This window comes from Drosophila tropicalis, unplaced genomic scaffold, assembly GCF_018151085.1.
Source record: "Drosophila tropicalis isolate 14030-0801.00 unplaced genomic scaffold, ASM1815108v1 contig_878, whole genome shotgun sequence".
Classification (NCBI taxonomy): Eukaryota; Metazoa; Arthropoda; class Insecta; order Diptera; family Drosophilidae; genus Drosophila; species Drosophila tropicalis.
Window position 1 is genome coordinate 16228438 of NW_027173374.1, and position 18732 is coordinate 16247169.

The following is an 18732-nucleotide window of genomic DNA, read 5'->3' on the forward strand; positions in this document are numbered from 1 at the left end:
CACTCAAATTTCAACTCAAAGATTCACTTCACTCAAACGAATGGCAAACACGAAGTGGTAAATCGCTGAGCGAAGTCCTTTACTCAGTCTGTCCTCGGCTTTCGTGCACTTCAGACGTGTCAATTGCCAGCCAGAGGCTGATTGTGGAGCAATTTGACTATACAAATAAAACCAACAACAAAAGCAAAACCAACTATCGGAACAACAACAAATATCGGCTAATATCGGCTAGCTAGCATTTTAGTGTTGTTTTTAGCCTCGAATTAGCCTTATGTATACTTAAGAGAATATGCTGCCAATGTTGTAGCTGTGAAAGTGAAAGTGAGGGCAACGCTGCATATCCTGCTGTTGCATATTTTCAGTGTTGTGTAATCTATAATAAGGAATTTTAAAAAATTAACAATATCTTCATATTCGATGTTTGTGGTGTCGTTCATTGCTATTCTGCTCATTTCTATTGTGTATTCAATGTCCTTGATGCCGCGACGCCTCTTGGTCTATGCGCCTACACCTCTGATTTGACTGACGCCTGCCGCTTCAACGCCTTTTCACAAGGAAGATGTTAAAGACAAATATAACTTGAATTCCAGCTAACCAAATACAGGAATTATCTCCAAATAGCCTCAAAAGACATTCTGGACTCTTAAACTTATTAATCATTTTGGTTTTTCTTCCCAAAATTATGTCGCCTTGTGAGAAAGCAGCAATATTTTTTTTGTGAGGTTTACGTCATGTTTGTCTACGCTTAACTATTGGAGCCATTGGAGCCGGGCTACGCTTGTGTTTGAGTTGCTTTGCTATGTGTGTGCTATAAGTATATGAGTATGTACATACGAATGTACATATAACTATATTTGTATATATACATACATACATATATGTACATATATCTTTGGTGTTTTGCCTGTGTTTGTGTTGGTGTTGCGCCTGAAAGTAACGAGCGGGACAAGTTGCCCATGCATGAAATATATATACTTACTTATACGTTTCCAAATTAGTAACAACAAAAAAGAACCATTATCAAATTGCATTTACTTGAATAGGACCAATTAGGTGATTTACAGTTGCAGTTTTACGTAAGTGTTGACTGAGTGTATTTCTCTTTTCAAATTAATAAAAAGAACTAATTAATTAAGTCTAAGTGCTTGCATTGTCTGTGTGCTAATTACATAATGACATTTAAATATATTTAAATACAATCCCTCATTATACAATCATATCCTACTCTCTACAAGCATTACCATTCCACCTTAACTATATACCCACCAAACCCGAATGCATTGTAAAACCCGTGACACGTCAGCTTTTAAAAATTAGTTTAATAAAGTTTCAATCAAGTGCATGTTGATTTTTTAAGTATTTTTTTGAGCACCTTTTTGAAACCTATCAAATTGATATAAGTTTATTGGTCCACCTACATTCATATATCTCAATCCCATCTGAATTAGCACTTGCTTTTATATATTACAAACATTTAAATTGTCATTTAATTTGAATCGAGTTTTAAATTACTAACCATTTGAAATTTAAAGCCAAATGCATATTTATATTACGTCGGAGTTGTTCGGTATTCCATAACTAGGATTCTGAATTAGAATATGTATTATACATTTCCTGTCTGGCAATCGCTTTCTGGTTCTCATGTCATTCGACGACCACGTCCAACGCCAATCTCGTCATGCAAATGGAAATGACATTAGCGTTCAGTTCTCGTTAAGTCTATAAATAAATGAAACTGAGACTTATGGGGGAGAGGAAGAAACAGAGAAAAACGGAGAAAAAGTAGACAGAATTGCCTGACACACAGAAACGGACGACGGACAACTGTCAGACACGACGACATCATTCCATGTGGATGACTGCGTGTGTATGTAGAGGATTACTCATACGTCGTTTAATATGAAAATATAATTTGCTTTTTGTTATGGCATGTCAGACTCTTTACTGTCCTATTCCTACTTCTGCCTGTGTTTCTGCTGTTGGCAACGTCCAGATGCCATGAAGTTTTCATACGATTAAGAGATAAGAATTCTTCTTCCATAGCAAAAAACCGCCATCCGCTAAGCTTTGGCGTTAAAAGGGCAAAGTGCATTGTAAAGAAAAGTCCATCAAAATATGGAAGCAAAGTTCGTTCTATCCATAGATTCTGCCATCGATCAAGAGTTTATCTTTTGTGAAATGAAACCCTGTTGTAATGATAACTCTGATTCAGAATAAAAACAATTTTCTTATTCAAAGAATAGTCTGCTGACAATTCATATTAATGGTTGCCAATGGCAGCGGGGGTCCCAGTGACGCAGGCATTGTGCATGGCTGGCATGGCAGTCATATATCGCCACCTGCGGATGTCGTTCAATAAAAGGGGAGGCCAAATCGAAGCATTTGACATAAGGCCAACATGCCAGAGAGTTACACGCTACGTGCCCCACATGTTTGTGATATGTACTCTCAGCTGCATCTAAGAATTTTGCTCTCTGTTTGCCTCTATAGAAGTTTTATGTGTTCTTAGTATAGGTTGGCATAGAACGTATTGTTGTCATTGTTTGACACGATGTTGTCCTTGTGTTTAACACACAAAACTTTTTTCATAGCGCATAATAAAAAAAGCTTTATTGAAGAAGGGATTAAATGCCAACCCATATTGCAATTTAAAAAAAGTGTTGCCTACATTTTGGGACTGTATTTTATACATATAGGAAATAAGTAAAAGGCAACAAATCATTAAAGACAATCATGCAAAAATTACTTTTATAGACTTGAGTCGGGTCGTAAGTATTAATTTCATGTTGGCAAGTTTTGATTTATTGCTTCTCATTGTCATGTGACGTGACGACAGCGACAACAACAAAGACAACAACAACAACAGTCGCAACCATTATTGCGGTTCGTTCAGGCCATGGCCAAGCAAGAAGGCAAACGAGAAATATATGGCACTATATACACGGTCTTTATATAATATTTGTTTTTCATTTTCAAATATTTTCCTTTCCTACATGTATTTTGGCAAGACATGCGACATTTTTGTTTAGCCTAATTTGAAAAGCTTTCGTCGACAACACCAACATCGACAAGTATCAGCGAGAACGCCAACAACAACAACAACAATAATAATATCAAGAGCAACAACAAGTTTAACAATAACAAAGAAAATGTTGAACTTGGCTAACTTTTCATTATGCAAAGTGGCATTAATAATTCGCCAAGAAGCCAATACAGAAGCCAAAGCAAAAGCTAAAGACACAAATTGTATAAACATATACATATGTATATGTGTATGTACATACATTCATATAAAGGAACAAGTATACACATCTATATATAAGTTTGTATAAAATGGCCATTTCAAATAATGTACATTATATTGAAAATGAGGATTGGTGTGTCTGTATAGAGTCAGCAGAAAGCAAATTAGCCATTTCTTGGGGTAGCTTAAGAACTTTGCTTGTTAACGGAAAATGATTTAACTGATAAATATAAACTACATATGGTTTTACATCAAATTATCGTGATTAATTAAAATTTAATATACATCTGTCAAGACATGGATAGATACTTTCAAACGTTTGTAGAGTTCTCAACGAAAACTTTAAAAGCAACCCTTGTGAAACGAGAATATAAAAAAGAAAGAAAACTTCCAAGAAGAAGTCAAACTTGTAAATGCTTTGGTATTTCTGTATAAATGTTTGTATTTTAAAAATGCCAATGCTTTCGGCAGGAAACTTCTTCTTCAATGCTCAATTGAATTTCGTATTTGAAAATTGGCAAAACAACAGCTATATAAAATGTGTGTATCTGTATGTATGTCTCACAATCAGACAGTCCTCTGCATTTATATCCATGTGTTGGACTAAAAGATCCACTGAACGAAAGCTGATTGAAAGATGGGTGCAAAGAAGTTGCTTCTGTAGGGCAATAGCAATAATGGCCATGACTTGATAAATGGCGTGATTTGACCTTCGACTTTACACACATCCACACTTGCAAAGAGTCCAAACTAAGCCCAAATATACAGCCCGTGTTGGCTGTTCGATTTCTTAAATGCTACAAGTGTTCGACGAATTGATTTAAAATGTTACCCGGCTTTAAATTGATTGACTTCATGTGTCCATGTGTTTACCAATTCGCTGTGCCCCATTGACCAAACATACGAGTTTACTGAATTATGCAAACAAACAACAAGCAAAAAAAAAAAAAAATGCGCCAGAAGCGGACAAACAATTGTTATTCTGCTTAAATTTCATACGCCTCGTTGTTCGAGCAAATTGGTCAATTGACTTTGTTGAAGTGCTTAAATATTTCATTGATTCAGTTGTATTTTTGATTGCAAATTGAGTTGTTCTATTTAAAATAGATATATTTTAAACGAATATTAATGGGATATTATGCTGTGTTATCTTAAATTGTGTTTCAACAGAAAACCCAATTTTACTCGTGCTCAAGATGGGCACATGATGGAGCACGGCTTGTTGACCCACGCCAACTTTTTAAAAATTATATTTTAAAGTCATTGAAAATAACATTCATGACTCTATAAATTAAAAAAACCAACGCCTGTATTTTACACCTAATGCTAAAGCTAAACACACGTTTCATTGGAGCTAAATTTTTAGTTGTCTTAGGAAAAAGAAGGAAAAACTTTCGTTTCGTTTAGGTTAAATGCCAAGAGTTCGACAATTTCCATCGATTAGTGGCAATCGTGATAAATGCCGGCGCCTAAGAGAAAATTTGCTGTTGCCATAGCTATACACTTTCGTCCAGTTTCTACCATTTAAGTCCCTAACTGTATGCGGCTGCCGTTGCGTGATGTTGGCCATAAAAACAAGTTCCAAGTTGCAAATTTAAAGTTCTCATTTGTGCGGTGCGGCTTGCATTTAATTCTAGACAACAATTAGAACGCTCGACTGCATAATTTAGCATAATTTTTTTCAAGTTGTTGACGGACAAAGTCATAACTCGATGTCAGAAGCAAGTCAGGAGCAAGTCATCATGGCATTTGCATGCACTTGAATGCATTTGAGAAATGGCGCATTGCGGGGCGTGGCAGCGCGTGACATGGCGCGTGTCCTTTGCGTTTATGTCATTTTCTATTTTTGTTTTCATAGCTCTTGCTCCCCTTTGTTTGTTTTTGGTTTTATTTTTGGCTGGAAATCAAGTTGCTGGTTTTTTTGTTTCTGTTTTGAAGAGCTACGAGAGTGTGTATGAGTCAGCGTTACATTTACATTAACGTCAAGTTTATAATATTTTGTATTAGTAATAGAGTTTTCCGTTTGTTCACTTTACAATTATTATCAGCTGCGGAATTCTTACGGAATTGGTTAAATAGTGAATAAAATAATAGTGAGGCAGCTAAGTATTTAGTATAATATTGCAAGGTCCTTGAAGACTTGTGATATCGTGTGTTCCTCGTTCAGTACATGTTTACAATGAACAAATATAAAACAAACATTTGGAAAGTTTACTCCACGCGGCGTATAAGTAATGTTTTTCGAACAAAAAATTGTTGCATACCCATGGGGGATCTTTGTATGGGGTAGACAAGAGTAAATTCATGTTTATGTGGGTGGGCATGACATGCGATTTATTTTTGATGGCATTAGGTCCTAAGTCAACTGTGAAATTGCCTTTGCACCCAGCAATCGATTGGTCGATAAAATTACCAAAAATCAACCCAAAAACGAAAATTGTGCTGCATCATGCGCAAGCTGAGTCCAATATACATATATTTATATTCAATTTGACATTTTGTGGCCTTGAGTTCTTTAAATTTTGTTTTGCACTGCAGCAGAAACGGCAGCAGCTCAAGCTGCAGGGAGCCATCGAGTAATCCTGCCTTGAGAATGGAAAGTGGAGAAACGTGTAGACACGAAACATGACCAGAAGGCAATCCACTCATCCTCCCCCACTGTCTTTGACCGTCTGTTTCTTTGTGCTCCCATCCCACTATGTGCTTTGACTTCAACAATGCGGCTGGCATTGTCATGTCTTGACGATTGCCTCATAAATTTTTGAAATTGACCCAAATGCCACCAGAAGCAGCAACAACGATAACAACCTTTGACATCATCGTCCTCACATCCAACTGCTTCTATTGACAGAAACTATTTCACTTTCTTCAAAGTTCTGAACGCAAAAACTTGTTGTATAGATTTCGTTTGAGTTAGCACAACGTACATACGCCCCTGGCAGGTGCATATAATGTTATATTTCTTTTCCCGCCTACCTCACGTGAACCTTGAACTTCCATTGATTGCCAGAATGCCAATGAGCCGCTTTAGAGCCTAATGAGCTTAGAAGTGTCGCCCATTTTGACATCCTTATCAATGTGCTGCTTCCATAAATTGACGCCACTTGACATGGCCACTAAAATGGATGAGGTGTTCTTGAGATCAATTTCGCTTGCTGAAAGTGTTAAAATTGAAAATGGAAACATAGCCCCAAAGTACTACATAAATTTTAAACAAGAAGAACAAAAATCGACATAAAATTTTTAGATTTCAATATTTAGAACACATTTTTGCCAATTTCGTGTATTCACATGTATGCATTAATATACATACATGTAATATATGTAAACAAAATACTCGATTCTTACGCTGTCATAAAAGTGTTCTCCGTAAGCAAAACTTTACGACATTGGCCTTGAGCATGACTCCTGGCTCCTTAGCCAAAATTCGCATAAAAATTTCCTATCTAGTACAAGGCGCCATGAATGTTATAAATAACCTTAAAGTAAATGTAGAACTGGCGCCCTTGAATGCATTTTACTTCCCTATAGGCTTTGGACAGACAAATAAATTGCTTGGTGAAAGTGAAGTTCAGATTTTGGGCAAATGGCCAAGTGTTTAAATATGGAGAGAAAACTGGCCCAATTCGAGTCCTGGGAGAATGCGTACCCCTTGCGTTGACATATACATATGTACATGCATGCATAAATGTATGTGTGTTTAGTGTATTCAGTTTGTAATTAGTAAGTGATTTGGGTTACTGTCCTCTAACACACCAGCCCTGTGCTCATGCAATCACTTAAATAAATATACTGAATGCTGACCTTTGACATAGTTTGTGGCAAACGAAAGTACCCATTAATGAAAGGAAAAAGGGGAAACTAAAAGGCAACAGGACAACCTTCTTTCCATCTTTCCACATGTGGCATTTTACAAAATTAACTGCTTTTATCTAGTTTTTGTTTTTGCGTTGTTATTTCTATAGAAACGCTCGGCATATGCATGGGACTACACGACAGCCCATTAATTTTCTGTGTGCCGGAGTCCCACTCTAGTGTGTGAGTGTGTTTTGCCGTGTCATTTCACCAAATGTCCGACATCACACATACACATACGCAAACTAATTGTAATGGCTCTTGGTAAATTATATAGCATGTCTAGCTGGGAATTTATTAATCGCTTCTGTAAAGGATAGAGATATCTAACAATAAGTGATGGCTTAGCCTATATTATTATATAAGTGCTTTCACTTTGCTTTAAGTAAAGTAAATTAGTAAGCCACTAAGAAGCTACACATATATTTACATACATATATATAGGATAAATTTCTGAAAACTTGTTGTGTAAATTTCTGTGAACGAATAAAACATTTGACTTTTTACTTTAGCAGAGTCTGTGACATTTGGCCATAATTACCAAGAAATTGTTAACGATTTGTTTTAATTAGCTTACGAGTTTTATAGCTTGCAACTTTAATTTTTTTTTGTTTTGGCTCTACTCGATGAATCCTAAATAACTTGGACGGTGCAGCTTTTGCAAATTCCTTGAGAACTTTGTCTTGGGCACGTTGCATTCGCACTCGCATCCGCATCCGATTTCGCACACAAACCGCCAAAAACGACTCTCGGCAAAACTAAAATTAAAAGTGCAAAAGAGCTTGCGAAGCAAATAAAACAGAAGAAAACTTTTGCGGCGTTTCCAGACGGCGGCCTCCAGCTATAGAATGGGGAATATGGGGTTAAAGCATATTCCCCATTCTTTTTGGCTATTTTCTTTTTTATTTCTCGTTTTTATATTTTTCTTTTTACTTTCTTTCGCTGTGGTTTCCAAATGTGTGCGCATTATTTTTCATTTGCATTGCGTCATGTACACAGTGAGGGTGAAGCAAAAAGAGGAGTGTTGGGAAGAGCCTCAGGGTAAGAGGGAGAATGAAATGGGAAAGAGGAGAAGGGAGTGGCTGTCTAGCTCGACAGCTAATTCATGGTGACCCGTTGGGGTAAAAATGTTTTTGTTGTTCATGTTGTTGGCTTTATTCCTGTGGTTGGTCAAGGCGACTAGCGGCGGCCGACTGTAACAACAACAAAACTTGCAATCAAGTTGCCTGTCACAGTCAAGACTGTGTGTATGTGTGTGTGAGGGTGTGCTGATTCTCCCTTTAATTACATGAATAAAACTGTTAGCCCTATACTCTGCAGAAAGAATTATACATATGTACATATATATTTTAGATATAATTAATATAATTTCACGTTTAAAAGAGTCTGCTTGGAATACATACATATGAGATCGGTAACTGCTGAAAGTTTCATCACTTTTAAAAATAATAGTTTATACACAATTCAGAAACAACATTGGCTGCAATTTACCCACTTGAAAAATAAACAGTAAGAGCAGTCTTGTCTATTTAAACTTGCTATTGTAAACATGGAAGAGCTCTATCGCTCAGCTAGTCAGTTACCTCCGTCCATGAACACGTTGCTGTTGCATTTTCAGCAAACTTTTCGTAAAACACTCACGTACACGATGCAGCACCAGCATCATATGGGGGTCTGAAAGGCAATTTTACGTGTGCTCCTTTCTCTCTGTGTGTGTGTGTGTGTATTTGAGTGTGGAACGTGTTGGTTCCCAATTGCATTGCGTAAGACTGTGACATTGAAGACAGGTCCAGGCAAGCGTCGCCTATCAAGCGGGCAACTTTCATCTGGATAACCAAATTATTATGTCGCTCTCTAGTTCGGCTTCGGCTCCCTCGCCAACTCTGTGCATCATGTTTTCTTTTGCCCCATAACTCAATCAAATGAAAATGAAACAGTTTGTGCGCCAACAACAACAGCAATTTTCCATTCGTGTTAATTAATTTGTGTTAAGAGCTCAGTCGGCTATTAATAATGACCTACTGACCGGGAACAGGACGAGATTCAGCACAATGTGCGTGTGTTCCACACACACACACGTACGATGTAGAGTTGATCAATTATGTAAACGAGCAACAGTTTTGCTTGCCCATTTTTCATTTCATTTTCGTTAAAAATTTATCAGAAATGAACGGCCTGGCAGATAGACAAGGCCAGGCACGTGCCAGGCGACTAAAAGCCAATGTGAGAATCACAGGATGTGAGTGACTTGCAAATGATTTGCTGTAGCGTATGCAAGTACATTTGGGAGCTTCACGCGTGTATAAGGAAACCTCAATGCTTATTCAATTTAAAGTTGTTTAAATTAATACAGTTGTACACCGTTTCCAGTTCTGATTCATTCTAATTGCGTTTTATTATATTCTACACGGGTCGGCAATTATAATGTTATTTTTTAATAAAGGCAAAACCCCAAGAGAAATCCTTTTTGGTCACAGTTCCTGCAATCCCAGCTGCTGACCACAAACAGAAAGAACAACAAAATTACTCGCCCTATTTGATCAAATTTCAAATACCCTGGAGGTAGTCCAAGACCAACTTATGCAGAGCACAAAATACCTGTAAAAGCATTCCTCTCGTCACGTTTTGGCCATCATAGATACTGCATTCCGTCCTATAGACTTGATGGGTATGGCAACAACGAGAAAAACTGCAATACATCCAAATGGGATTTGGAAACTGGGTGAATGTGTGGTTGGCCCTATGACCGCATATATGACAAAGAGTGTTGGGTTTCTATGCCCCGAAACATTACACCTGCTGCACTGTACCCGGTAATGGGCCATCGTTCCACTCCTAATGGCCTGGCACACTCAGCAAATTCAATTTGTTGGCAGTCCAGTAGGTTACTCAGGCACTCACTCCCTCTCCGTGCTTTCCTTCCTTCTCGGTAGCACACACCATGCCAACGGATTTCCGCTGAACCTTATATAAAATGCAGGAACTAGAAAGCCAGCCACCGGATTCGGGTCGCGCTCTGAGTACAATTGAATTTTTTAGGTACTTTCATTCATTCAGGTGGCACTTGAAGAAACCAACGAAAAAAGAAAAGCAAAAAAGCATTTCGGGAATAAGCAAAATTTCGCGTATGAAAATGGGAAAACTATGAAATTAAATTAGTTTCACTAAACTTGCACATCGGAATTTCAAATGCAATTTAATTTAACTTCGCTATTGTACTTTGGCATCTGGGGTTAGTCGGATGTAAAAACGGATACTCAAGGAAGCATGAAAATTTAAAACTTTACCAAAGTTTTTATCAAACAGCTCAGTTTGTCTTTAAATCTACAGATCTGAAGATGGAAGCTCATTTAATGACAACCTTTTTGGTTAGAACACATTAGCAATTATTTATTTGTATTGTTTACCTACTTTTGAGTATATGTGTGTAAGTAGTTCTGTATTCATTTTTCACTCACAAATTATGTATGATTTTTCTAGCATCACTTTTTACGCACATTTGCTACAATTTGTCTCACCTTTCTAATAATATATACAATTGCGGATGTAGGGATGTGAAATGCAGAACAATTTACCTTTAAGAACTATAAATAAGTACTGCCTACACAGCAGAATATTCAGAAAGTTTTTTATAGTTTTCTTATTAAAAATTGCATTGCATACTTAACGCGGTAAATTTCCTGGTTTCATTTCTCTGGACCCGCCTATAATTCTCTTACTGTCTCTGTCCTTTGCTCTTTGTTCGAACTCTTTTCGAAACTCATGTTGTACATTTGTTTTCTCTACTTTCTTTTCTTTTCCTTTTTAATATAGCTTCAAGCTAAAAACGTAGTCAAAAGATAACTTCAAGATAAACAAGAACAACAACAACAACAACAACAACTACAACAAATTAAACAACAACAACAACAACTACCAAATACAGTAACAACAATAGCAAACAAGAACAAAAGCCGCTAGTAGAAATTATTTTTTGAATTGTGGCACCACAAAGAAAAACCTTATAATATAAAACAAAAACTCAAAAAACAAACCAAAAAAGTTCCATTTTGCATAGTAGACTCTTAGGCGCCGCACACAAAAAGCAAAAACAAAACAAGAACAACATCCATCTGACATCACATCGCCCACCACCCTCCACCACGAACCACATGAGCCTAAACAAGATCAAGAAGCGAGACTCGAGTGACTTATGACTGATGCGCTCCAAGTCAAAGGGGGCTGGGGCCGCGGGCGGGGGCGGTGGCCATCATGCCAGCGGGAGCCGTTACAAGGTGACGGCCCAACGCTGTGCAGTGCCAGAAGTGAACATCACATCGCCAACGAGCGGCGGTAGCCATCCTCGTCATGAGATCACCTTTCAAGTCCAGAACAATGCTCATGCTCAAGCCAAACACTTTGCTCTGCTACGCAGTCGATCACAGCCGACGTCTAATACGATTTTCTCGCCAGGCTTTGGCGTAGGCAATGCCACTCTGGTCGAGGAGGAGGATTTCAGCTTGACAGCGGCGGCAGCCGGTGGAAGTAAGAGCGTCCTGCAGCGTCAGGAGGAGCACGAGGAAATCGAACCAGACCAGAAGCATCCACTGGACACCTCGGACCCAGGTGAACCTCCCAACGAGCTGACCCCCTTAGTGGAGGAACCCAGTGACGCCATTGTCCAGTCATCCGCAATCGCAGCAACCAGCACAACAACGACCAATCGATATAGCCACAACTCGAAGACCACCCGATCCTGGCCAGTCATTTATCGCAATCCCCATCACTGTGACTACGAGGCACTCTACGTCCAGCAGCAGCAGCAGCCCCAACAGAATTTGCAGTCTTTCAAACAGAACTGCTATTCAAATCAATTCAAGCAGTCGATCGTCTACTCCAGCAGCAATGAGGATTTGCCACCTCCGACTGGGGGGGGAACAGGTAACAGAACCGCGTCAAACCACATGCTATTATTTCGCCCCAAGCCGGCATAATAGTATTTATGAGCATCCCTCCTCTGTGGTCGGAGGTTCCTTGCAATTTGAATCTGCCGCCACAACTGCAGCTGCTGCAGCAGCCGTTGAGAGCCTGAGAAGAAGCAATAGCATTTTACTGCGTCAGAACAGTTGTGCCAAGGTCATTCAACGACGGGGCAGTGGTAGTGGCGCAGGTTCTCCAACTTCACTTGGCTCACACATGGAAGGTCTCGGCATGGGCAGTGCTGCTGGAGCCAGCGCTTGCTGTTCCAGCTGTTGTATGGGCCCCCCCTCCGGTGCTTTTCCTTTTTGTAACTCTGCTGATGACAACGAGTGCCACGGCCATGTTGTGTGCCGCAATTATGACTGACCATTGGGAGCATGTTACGTGGGATCGAAATAGTTTGGACCGCTATTCGAATAGATCAGGATTGCATTTGGAGTGGCTGCTGGACGAACAAGTTGCCATGCTTAAGCCCGATAAAAGGGGTAAGGTTTTCTTCACACTTTTAAAAAACCGAAAATTTGTATTCTTTTATTTTCTTTTCAGCCGATCATCGATTTCGCCGTGATTCAGTATTCTTGGTGCCAATGCATGGTGGAATTTGGACACTGTGCATTGACTTAAACATGCAGCAGCTACAGGAACTGCGACGCAATCCTAAATTTCCGCGTGGGGCACCACCATGCGTTAATTATTTGGCCGGTTCCATGGAGAATGCACGCGGCGAGGAACAGCGGAACGATTGGCAGCACAGTGAGTCACAGGTCACACTGCAGCCACATCTGAGTACGTATTAAGGGGTGCAAGCCTTGATCCTATCCATTTAATCCTCCTCACTTGATTAGCAATTAGTTTTACTCCACAATTTTTGAGGCATTTCCCGTACGTTTATTGTTTATATAACGCTCTCTTCGGTTATCATTCCTCCTTCCTTTTCTTTTTTATCTTCTTTTTTAATATGAAAACATTTCTCATTTTTTATGATACGCACTTAGCACTAAATTGTGATTGTGATCTTACAGACTTATAGAGATTGTTTTAGAAAATAGCGAAAAACAGAAATAGCATAAATAATTGGATAGAAATTTTATGTGTTATTTGTATGTGTGTGTGTATGTGTGAATTTAAGTATCCGATATATGTGTGTGAGTGTTTAACTGGAATGTTTGTTTTCTCTAAACCGCTGGCCGCTTGGCTGGAGAGCACAAGGCTTCCGCCTCTGAGCTGGGCTCTTCGGGCTTCTTGCGTTTAATCAGATGCGTTATATCTGTGGGCTTGGTCGAGCTGCTACTAATGGCAGACGATGAAGCAGCACTTGTCGCTGCTGCTGCACCAGACGAAGAAAAAGAACTTGATGCTCCATTGGTGGACGAGGACGTGGATGAAGTTGCAGCTGCCTCGCCATTACCGCTACTCATGGGCTTTATGTAGCTATCCAAGGCGGCTCGTACTTCAGCGATAGTCTAAAATTACAAAATTTCCTGCTTCAAATTTCCCTCAAAATTCTAGCAAACTAATGGATCCTTACCTGTGCTTGCATCTCTTCGATCTCTTGAATCTTGGCAAGAATCTCTTGTTTCGTTTCCTCCAAATCGAGCATATTATTCTTTTCACGTTCAGTAGGTTCGTCTTTGCTCTTTATTTCCCCAATTTCCTCTTCGATCAGGGCACTAGAATTACGCAAGGCAGTGGCACCTTCTTTATTGAGCTGCTGCATAAGATAGGTTAAGCCAATTTTGTAATGCAATTCGGCCAGGGCACGACGATTCTGAGTGGGCAATTCGCCGTGAATTTTCAGCGCTTTCTCTGTGTGACAAAATCGATGAGTAAGATGTTCTCAATTAGGGAGTTTGACTTGTAGTTACCATAATCCTCCCGTGCTGCATCCAAGATGCCGTTTTCAAACTCAATATTAGCCAATTCGGTTTGAACTTCAGCCAAATACGTAAGACCACTAAGGCCTTGACGAGAAAAGATCTTGGCTGCCGCCTCTAAGATTTCCCATGCCAATTGAAGACTACCGCTGACTCCTTCCTCAGCCTCAGCTTCATCCTCCATCTGTTCATCTTCTACATCCAAGTTGGCTGTAGCGGCACCATTACTGGTGCTAGCAGCTGCCTCACCATTCGAAGTGCTAGGACGGTCGTCATCATTGCTAGAGGGTCCTCCATTGCTGCTGCTTACTTCATCGACTCCGGTTGGTGGCTTCTTGCTAGCAGTTTCTGATTTAGGTTGCTCGGCATCTCCTGTGGAATCAGCTTCATCTGAACCCGATCCCTCTTTGACACTCTCCAACTTTTTTTGTCGATTGTGCTTGCGGCTCCATTTGACTTGGACTTCTCTGCTTTTTCCTCGTCGTCGGCATCATCCATATCCTCGTCATCGTCATCCTCATTGCCCGCATCATCAGGCACATCAATCACTTTGTTTTCATCGAGAGCCATGGCAATTAACGACTTGGCATATCTGTGTAGGACGTAAAATATATTATATGTAGTATGTGAATCATCATATTGTACTTCGCCCCCCTCATTTTATTAATTACTCACAACAAAAGAGGTTGTCCCAATTCGTTAGCCAACTCGCCGTAGACCTCCTCGTATATCTGGCACACCTGGCTCAATTCATCGGCCGCCTCATCATAGCTTTTCACCAAAAAGTTGCGAGATCCCTGACTGAATAGCTCCTTAGCTTTTAGGATTTTCTCGGCTCTGTCTTGTTCGGATTTGCCGGTTCCTTCTGTGTCCAACACACCATTATCAGGTGTGGTGTCCGGGGTAGCAGCAACAGGATCTAGGCTTTTCTTAATAGGTTCATCAGATGCATCGGCAGCACCCGCTGTCACAATAGCTTCAGCTTCAGCGGACATTTCGAATAGCTTTCCCTTCCAGTAAAATGAGTGTGATCTGTAGGCGAGAGGAGGATATGTATGAATGAATGGTACAAAATTACGTATTTCTTGTTGTATTTAAGCTTATTAAATTTTTTTGCTTTATTGTAACCACGTCTTCAATAAGCCCTTCCATCCCCCATTCCCAGTTCACCCTCACCTTAACCCAATGCCAGCGTCAGCGTAAACCCCATGTAGGTTGTACCCTAGACGTCACTTTTGATGTATGTAGACCGACCACTAAAAATGGCCACTGTTTTTCTTTACTTAACGCCGTATTGCTTTTTTCACGCCAACACCTCACCGCATCTTGTAGTTTCTGTGGCTCACCATGATTCAGTTGCGCATTCATCTGGCTTAAAATTTGTAGCTCCAAGCTGTCGCACATTTCACAAGTCATTACCACAAATCCCATTTCTGTGCGCGACCGCAAATCCTTTGAGCGCATATCACAGATAAAAATGAACAAAAAGGACACAAAAAACAGAATGTACATATTGTATGTCCTTGCCATTGTATGTAGTTTAATGTAATTACCACCAGCAACTAGCCAAGTCTTTTGCCAGCGGAATCTCCGTATTGTCTATATTATTGCCCCGTTCCCCTACATCATAGATAGATGGGACAGACCGACCAAACGACCGACAAGTAGATGAACCATGTTCATGTCGAGAATTTCTGTTGCAAAAGGCACGCAAAAAAAAAGGAAAAAGAAAATAGGTCACCGTGTGGCATGCCTCGTTCGTTTATTTCTTACCTGACTCCCACCGTCGAGGCAATGGCCACTTTAGTTTTCGTTTTTTATTGTGTGCGCTGGGCCACATGAGATTTAATTGCCGTTGTCTCTGGCAGAGAGTCTATTGGGTAATTGGTTTTACGGGTGTTAGGATTGTGGGTATTCTATGTCAGTTGACCGGATGTGAAATTAAGTAAGCTTTTCATGACCATGACCATTACGGCTTTAGACTTTATACCAAATACTGGGTGATTCATTTGCATTTCCGCACTGCTTCTCCATCATTCTTCAACATAAGCTTAGCTTGGCTTAAATCAATCTATACTGGCGATATTTCCCCTGTACACTGAATCCCAAAAAATTCTTGTCAGGCATAGGACAAAACTGATTTTTCGTGTGTTTAATTCCGTTAGGAATGCAGAATCTCTCCATATCCTGCTCATTGGTATGCCTCATTATATTGGGTAGTGCGGCATTGGTCGGAGCTTTTGGAGTATGCCAAAGGCAGATCAGCGCCATTTTGATCACAGGAGTAATGTATCTCCTTGCTGGTAAGTGTTGGTCATGAACTTCCCAATTGGTATTTGGATTTTATCACTCTCTCTTAATGTTTTTGAATAGCATTGTTTGCCCTGTTTACGCTTATGATCATCCATTTTAAGCGACAGCAGGGCCGCCCCATGCTGGACAGCGACTACGATGGCACTGTGGACGGCATAGTGGCGCGCCCTGGTGGCGTTGCGATAATGGCCAAACCCCTCTTGGGAGCACGCATTTTCCTTACTTCGTGGAGTCTGGATTTGGGATGGGGTGGAGTAGTTCTGTGCGCCATAACATCGGTACTCTGGATCCTTCTGTCAAAGATCATGCGCTACAATCCGTTTTCGGCTCTTATGATTTAGCTAAACGCCTTGCCGCTCGGCGGCGGTTTTGGATATGCCAGTTACGGAAGCTATGGCAGTACTACCAGCTCAAGTAATGGTAGCTCTAGTTTCTTACTGGCAGCCGCTACATCGTCGACGCGGCAAGCGGAGCATCGGGGTAAGGGCAAATACATCCTTTGAGCGGCCGTGTCCCCAGTCTCCTATATTCTGTTTTATTGTTATTTCACTATTTCGATTCCACTCCTCCCCTCTCTCTGAACGATGATTTCTCTTACAATGTACATTTAGTTAGCAATGTTGGGGAGATGAACCAAAAATGCAAACAACAACATACACAAAACTAAATAAATTGCCTTGTTCTTATACATAATACACTTACTTAAATTATACAATATGTACTTATACCTATGTATTATTAATTAATTTACATATTACAATTTACCTTAATGTAAATTCAATTTACAAACTTTTTGTATAAATACGTACATATGTACATACATACAAACATATGTATACATATTCAATAATTTCTACACTGACCTACACAACAACCAATCTAACTATTGCTATAGCAAATCTAAGAAATTACCTATTGAGGCTTTTGCTTTTGGAGCGCTTTCTAGTAACAACTATTTTACTTGCCTAGTAAATTTATTTAAACAAAACTAAATTAACAAACAAAAAGAAAAGCAGAAGACAAGAAAGTCGTTGTACAGTTGTGCACGATAACCTATAGCAGATGTATTAATTAGATCAAATAGAGTGGCTTTAGAACTATACAAGTGAAGAAGTGAAAAGGTTTACAAAACAAAGTTCTATTATATTGGAGTTAGAAGCATATGCTATGCTAAAAGTTAAAACAAAAACGGAAAATCAACAAGTGTATTTTTATGCAAACGCTTTGCCTTATATAGAAAACAAAATAACAAAACAAAAAAGAAAACCAAAGAAAATTGTAAAAAATTAAAACAAAATGACAAAATGAAGAATTGTTCTTATTTTCGCAGTGGTTATTAATAAACATTTACCGTTGAAATGTGTTTTTACAAAGAATTGTATGAATATGACAAATTTCGAGAGCAACGCAAAAGGTTCAATAACATGTGTTCCCACTGCCGCTGCTTTTGCAGCCGTGGAATGAACAAAAATTAAACAAACATGCAAATGAACTCACAAATAATGAGGATTTTACAAAAAATAATACGACCAGAGAACGCGGAGACTGGAGGTGGGGGGCGGTACATCGAAGATCAATGGCTAACTGTATGCAGAATGCGTGTTCCACCGAGACACTGGTGTGGGTGTTTGTTTGCTCGCGCTTAAAACAATTAAACATTTCGCTCACAATAAAATAAAAAACAGTTAAGATTACAAAACAACGCAAAAAGGTTCATTCACCTGTGCGAGTGCGTTTATTATCTATCATCACTCATGGAGTTTATACGTTAGACAAATTCCCAATCTACGTTCTTGAGTGACACTCACAATCTCGTTGATACTTATTGCCCGTTTTTGCAAACTCGCTACTTCACAAATTTTGCAGGGCATAAACATCGTTGCCCGCCATTCGCCCGCGCCAACAATCACCAATACTGATACCGGCAACGCAATTTGGCCATTTATAAACTTAAAGCAAATAAACCACAACACGTTTCACATGTGTATCTTTTTTTATTGCAAAACTGAAAATGCGACAATTAATTAATGTTTAGCACATACAAAACACACCAGCCCAACAACACCAACAAGCGGCGGGCCAACAAAATGAAATTCGCAAATTCGCGTGTACATGCGTCTGTGTGTATGTGCAGGCATTTTGCCATCATGGACCATTAAGCAACTTACTTCTTGTATACTTCTTGTTGTCTGCTCTCAAAGCAATGAATGATAAAATAGTAAGATCCTTTAAAATACGCACAATAAACACAACAAAATTAGTAATTATTGCTAATCCCAATAAAAAATTCGCGAAAAACGACCGCGAGCGCGCAATACGAGGAGAAACAGAGATGGCAAAAAATTTGAAATCGAAATATCGGAAACTTGTAGATTTATCGATGTTTTCTCATACCCCGTGGCGCCTCCTAGCGAGTGAGCGGCGCACTTGCTCACCCGCTAGATGGCGCCTACGATGCTCTCTTTTGCTCGACTGCATGGTCGGAGT

At 39.6% G+C, this 18732-nt stretch overlaps 3 protein-coding genes across 3 annotated transcripts; 2 read left to right on the forward strand and 1 right to left on the reverse strand.

The window, feature by feature from the left end:
- Positions 1-838: 838 nt before the first annotated feature.
- On the forward strand, positions 839-13020 carry LOC137584046 (uncharacterized). The gene is given in 5 exon segments (XM_068299281.1): positions 839-1076; positions 10913-11997; positions 11999-12340; positions 12342-12543; positions 12605-13020. Coding segments are annotated over 4 exon segments (1494 nt in total). The 5' UTR covers positions 839-1076; positions 10913-11298; the 3' UTR covers positions 12856-13020.
- On the reverse strand, positions 12924-18575 carry Nasp (Nuclear autoantigenic sperm protein). Its single transcript, XM_068299282.1, is given in 6 exon segments — positions 12924-13521; positions 13587-13864; positions 13924-14368; positions 14371-14524; positions 14608-14964; positions 18414-18575. Coding segments are annotated over 5 exon segments (1485 nt in total). The 5' UTR covers positions 14928-14964; positions 18414-18575; the 3' UTR covers positions 12924-13233.
- On the forward strand, positions 15837-17257 carry LOC137584086 (uncharacterized). Its single transcript, XM_068299331.1, is given in 2 exon segments — positions 15837-16235; positions 16306-17257. Coding segments are annotated over 2 exon segments (579 nt in total). The 5' UTR covers positions 15837-16099; the 3' UTR covers positions 16749-17257.
- Positions 18576-18732: the final 157 nt, after the last annotated feature.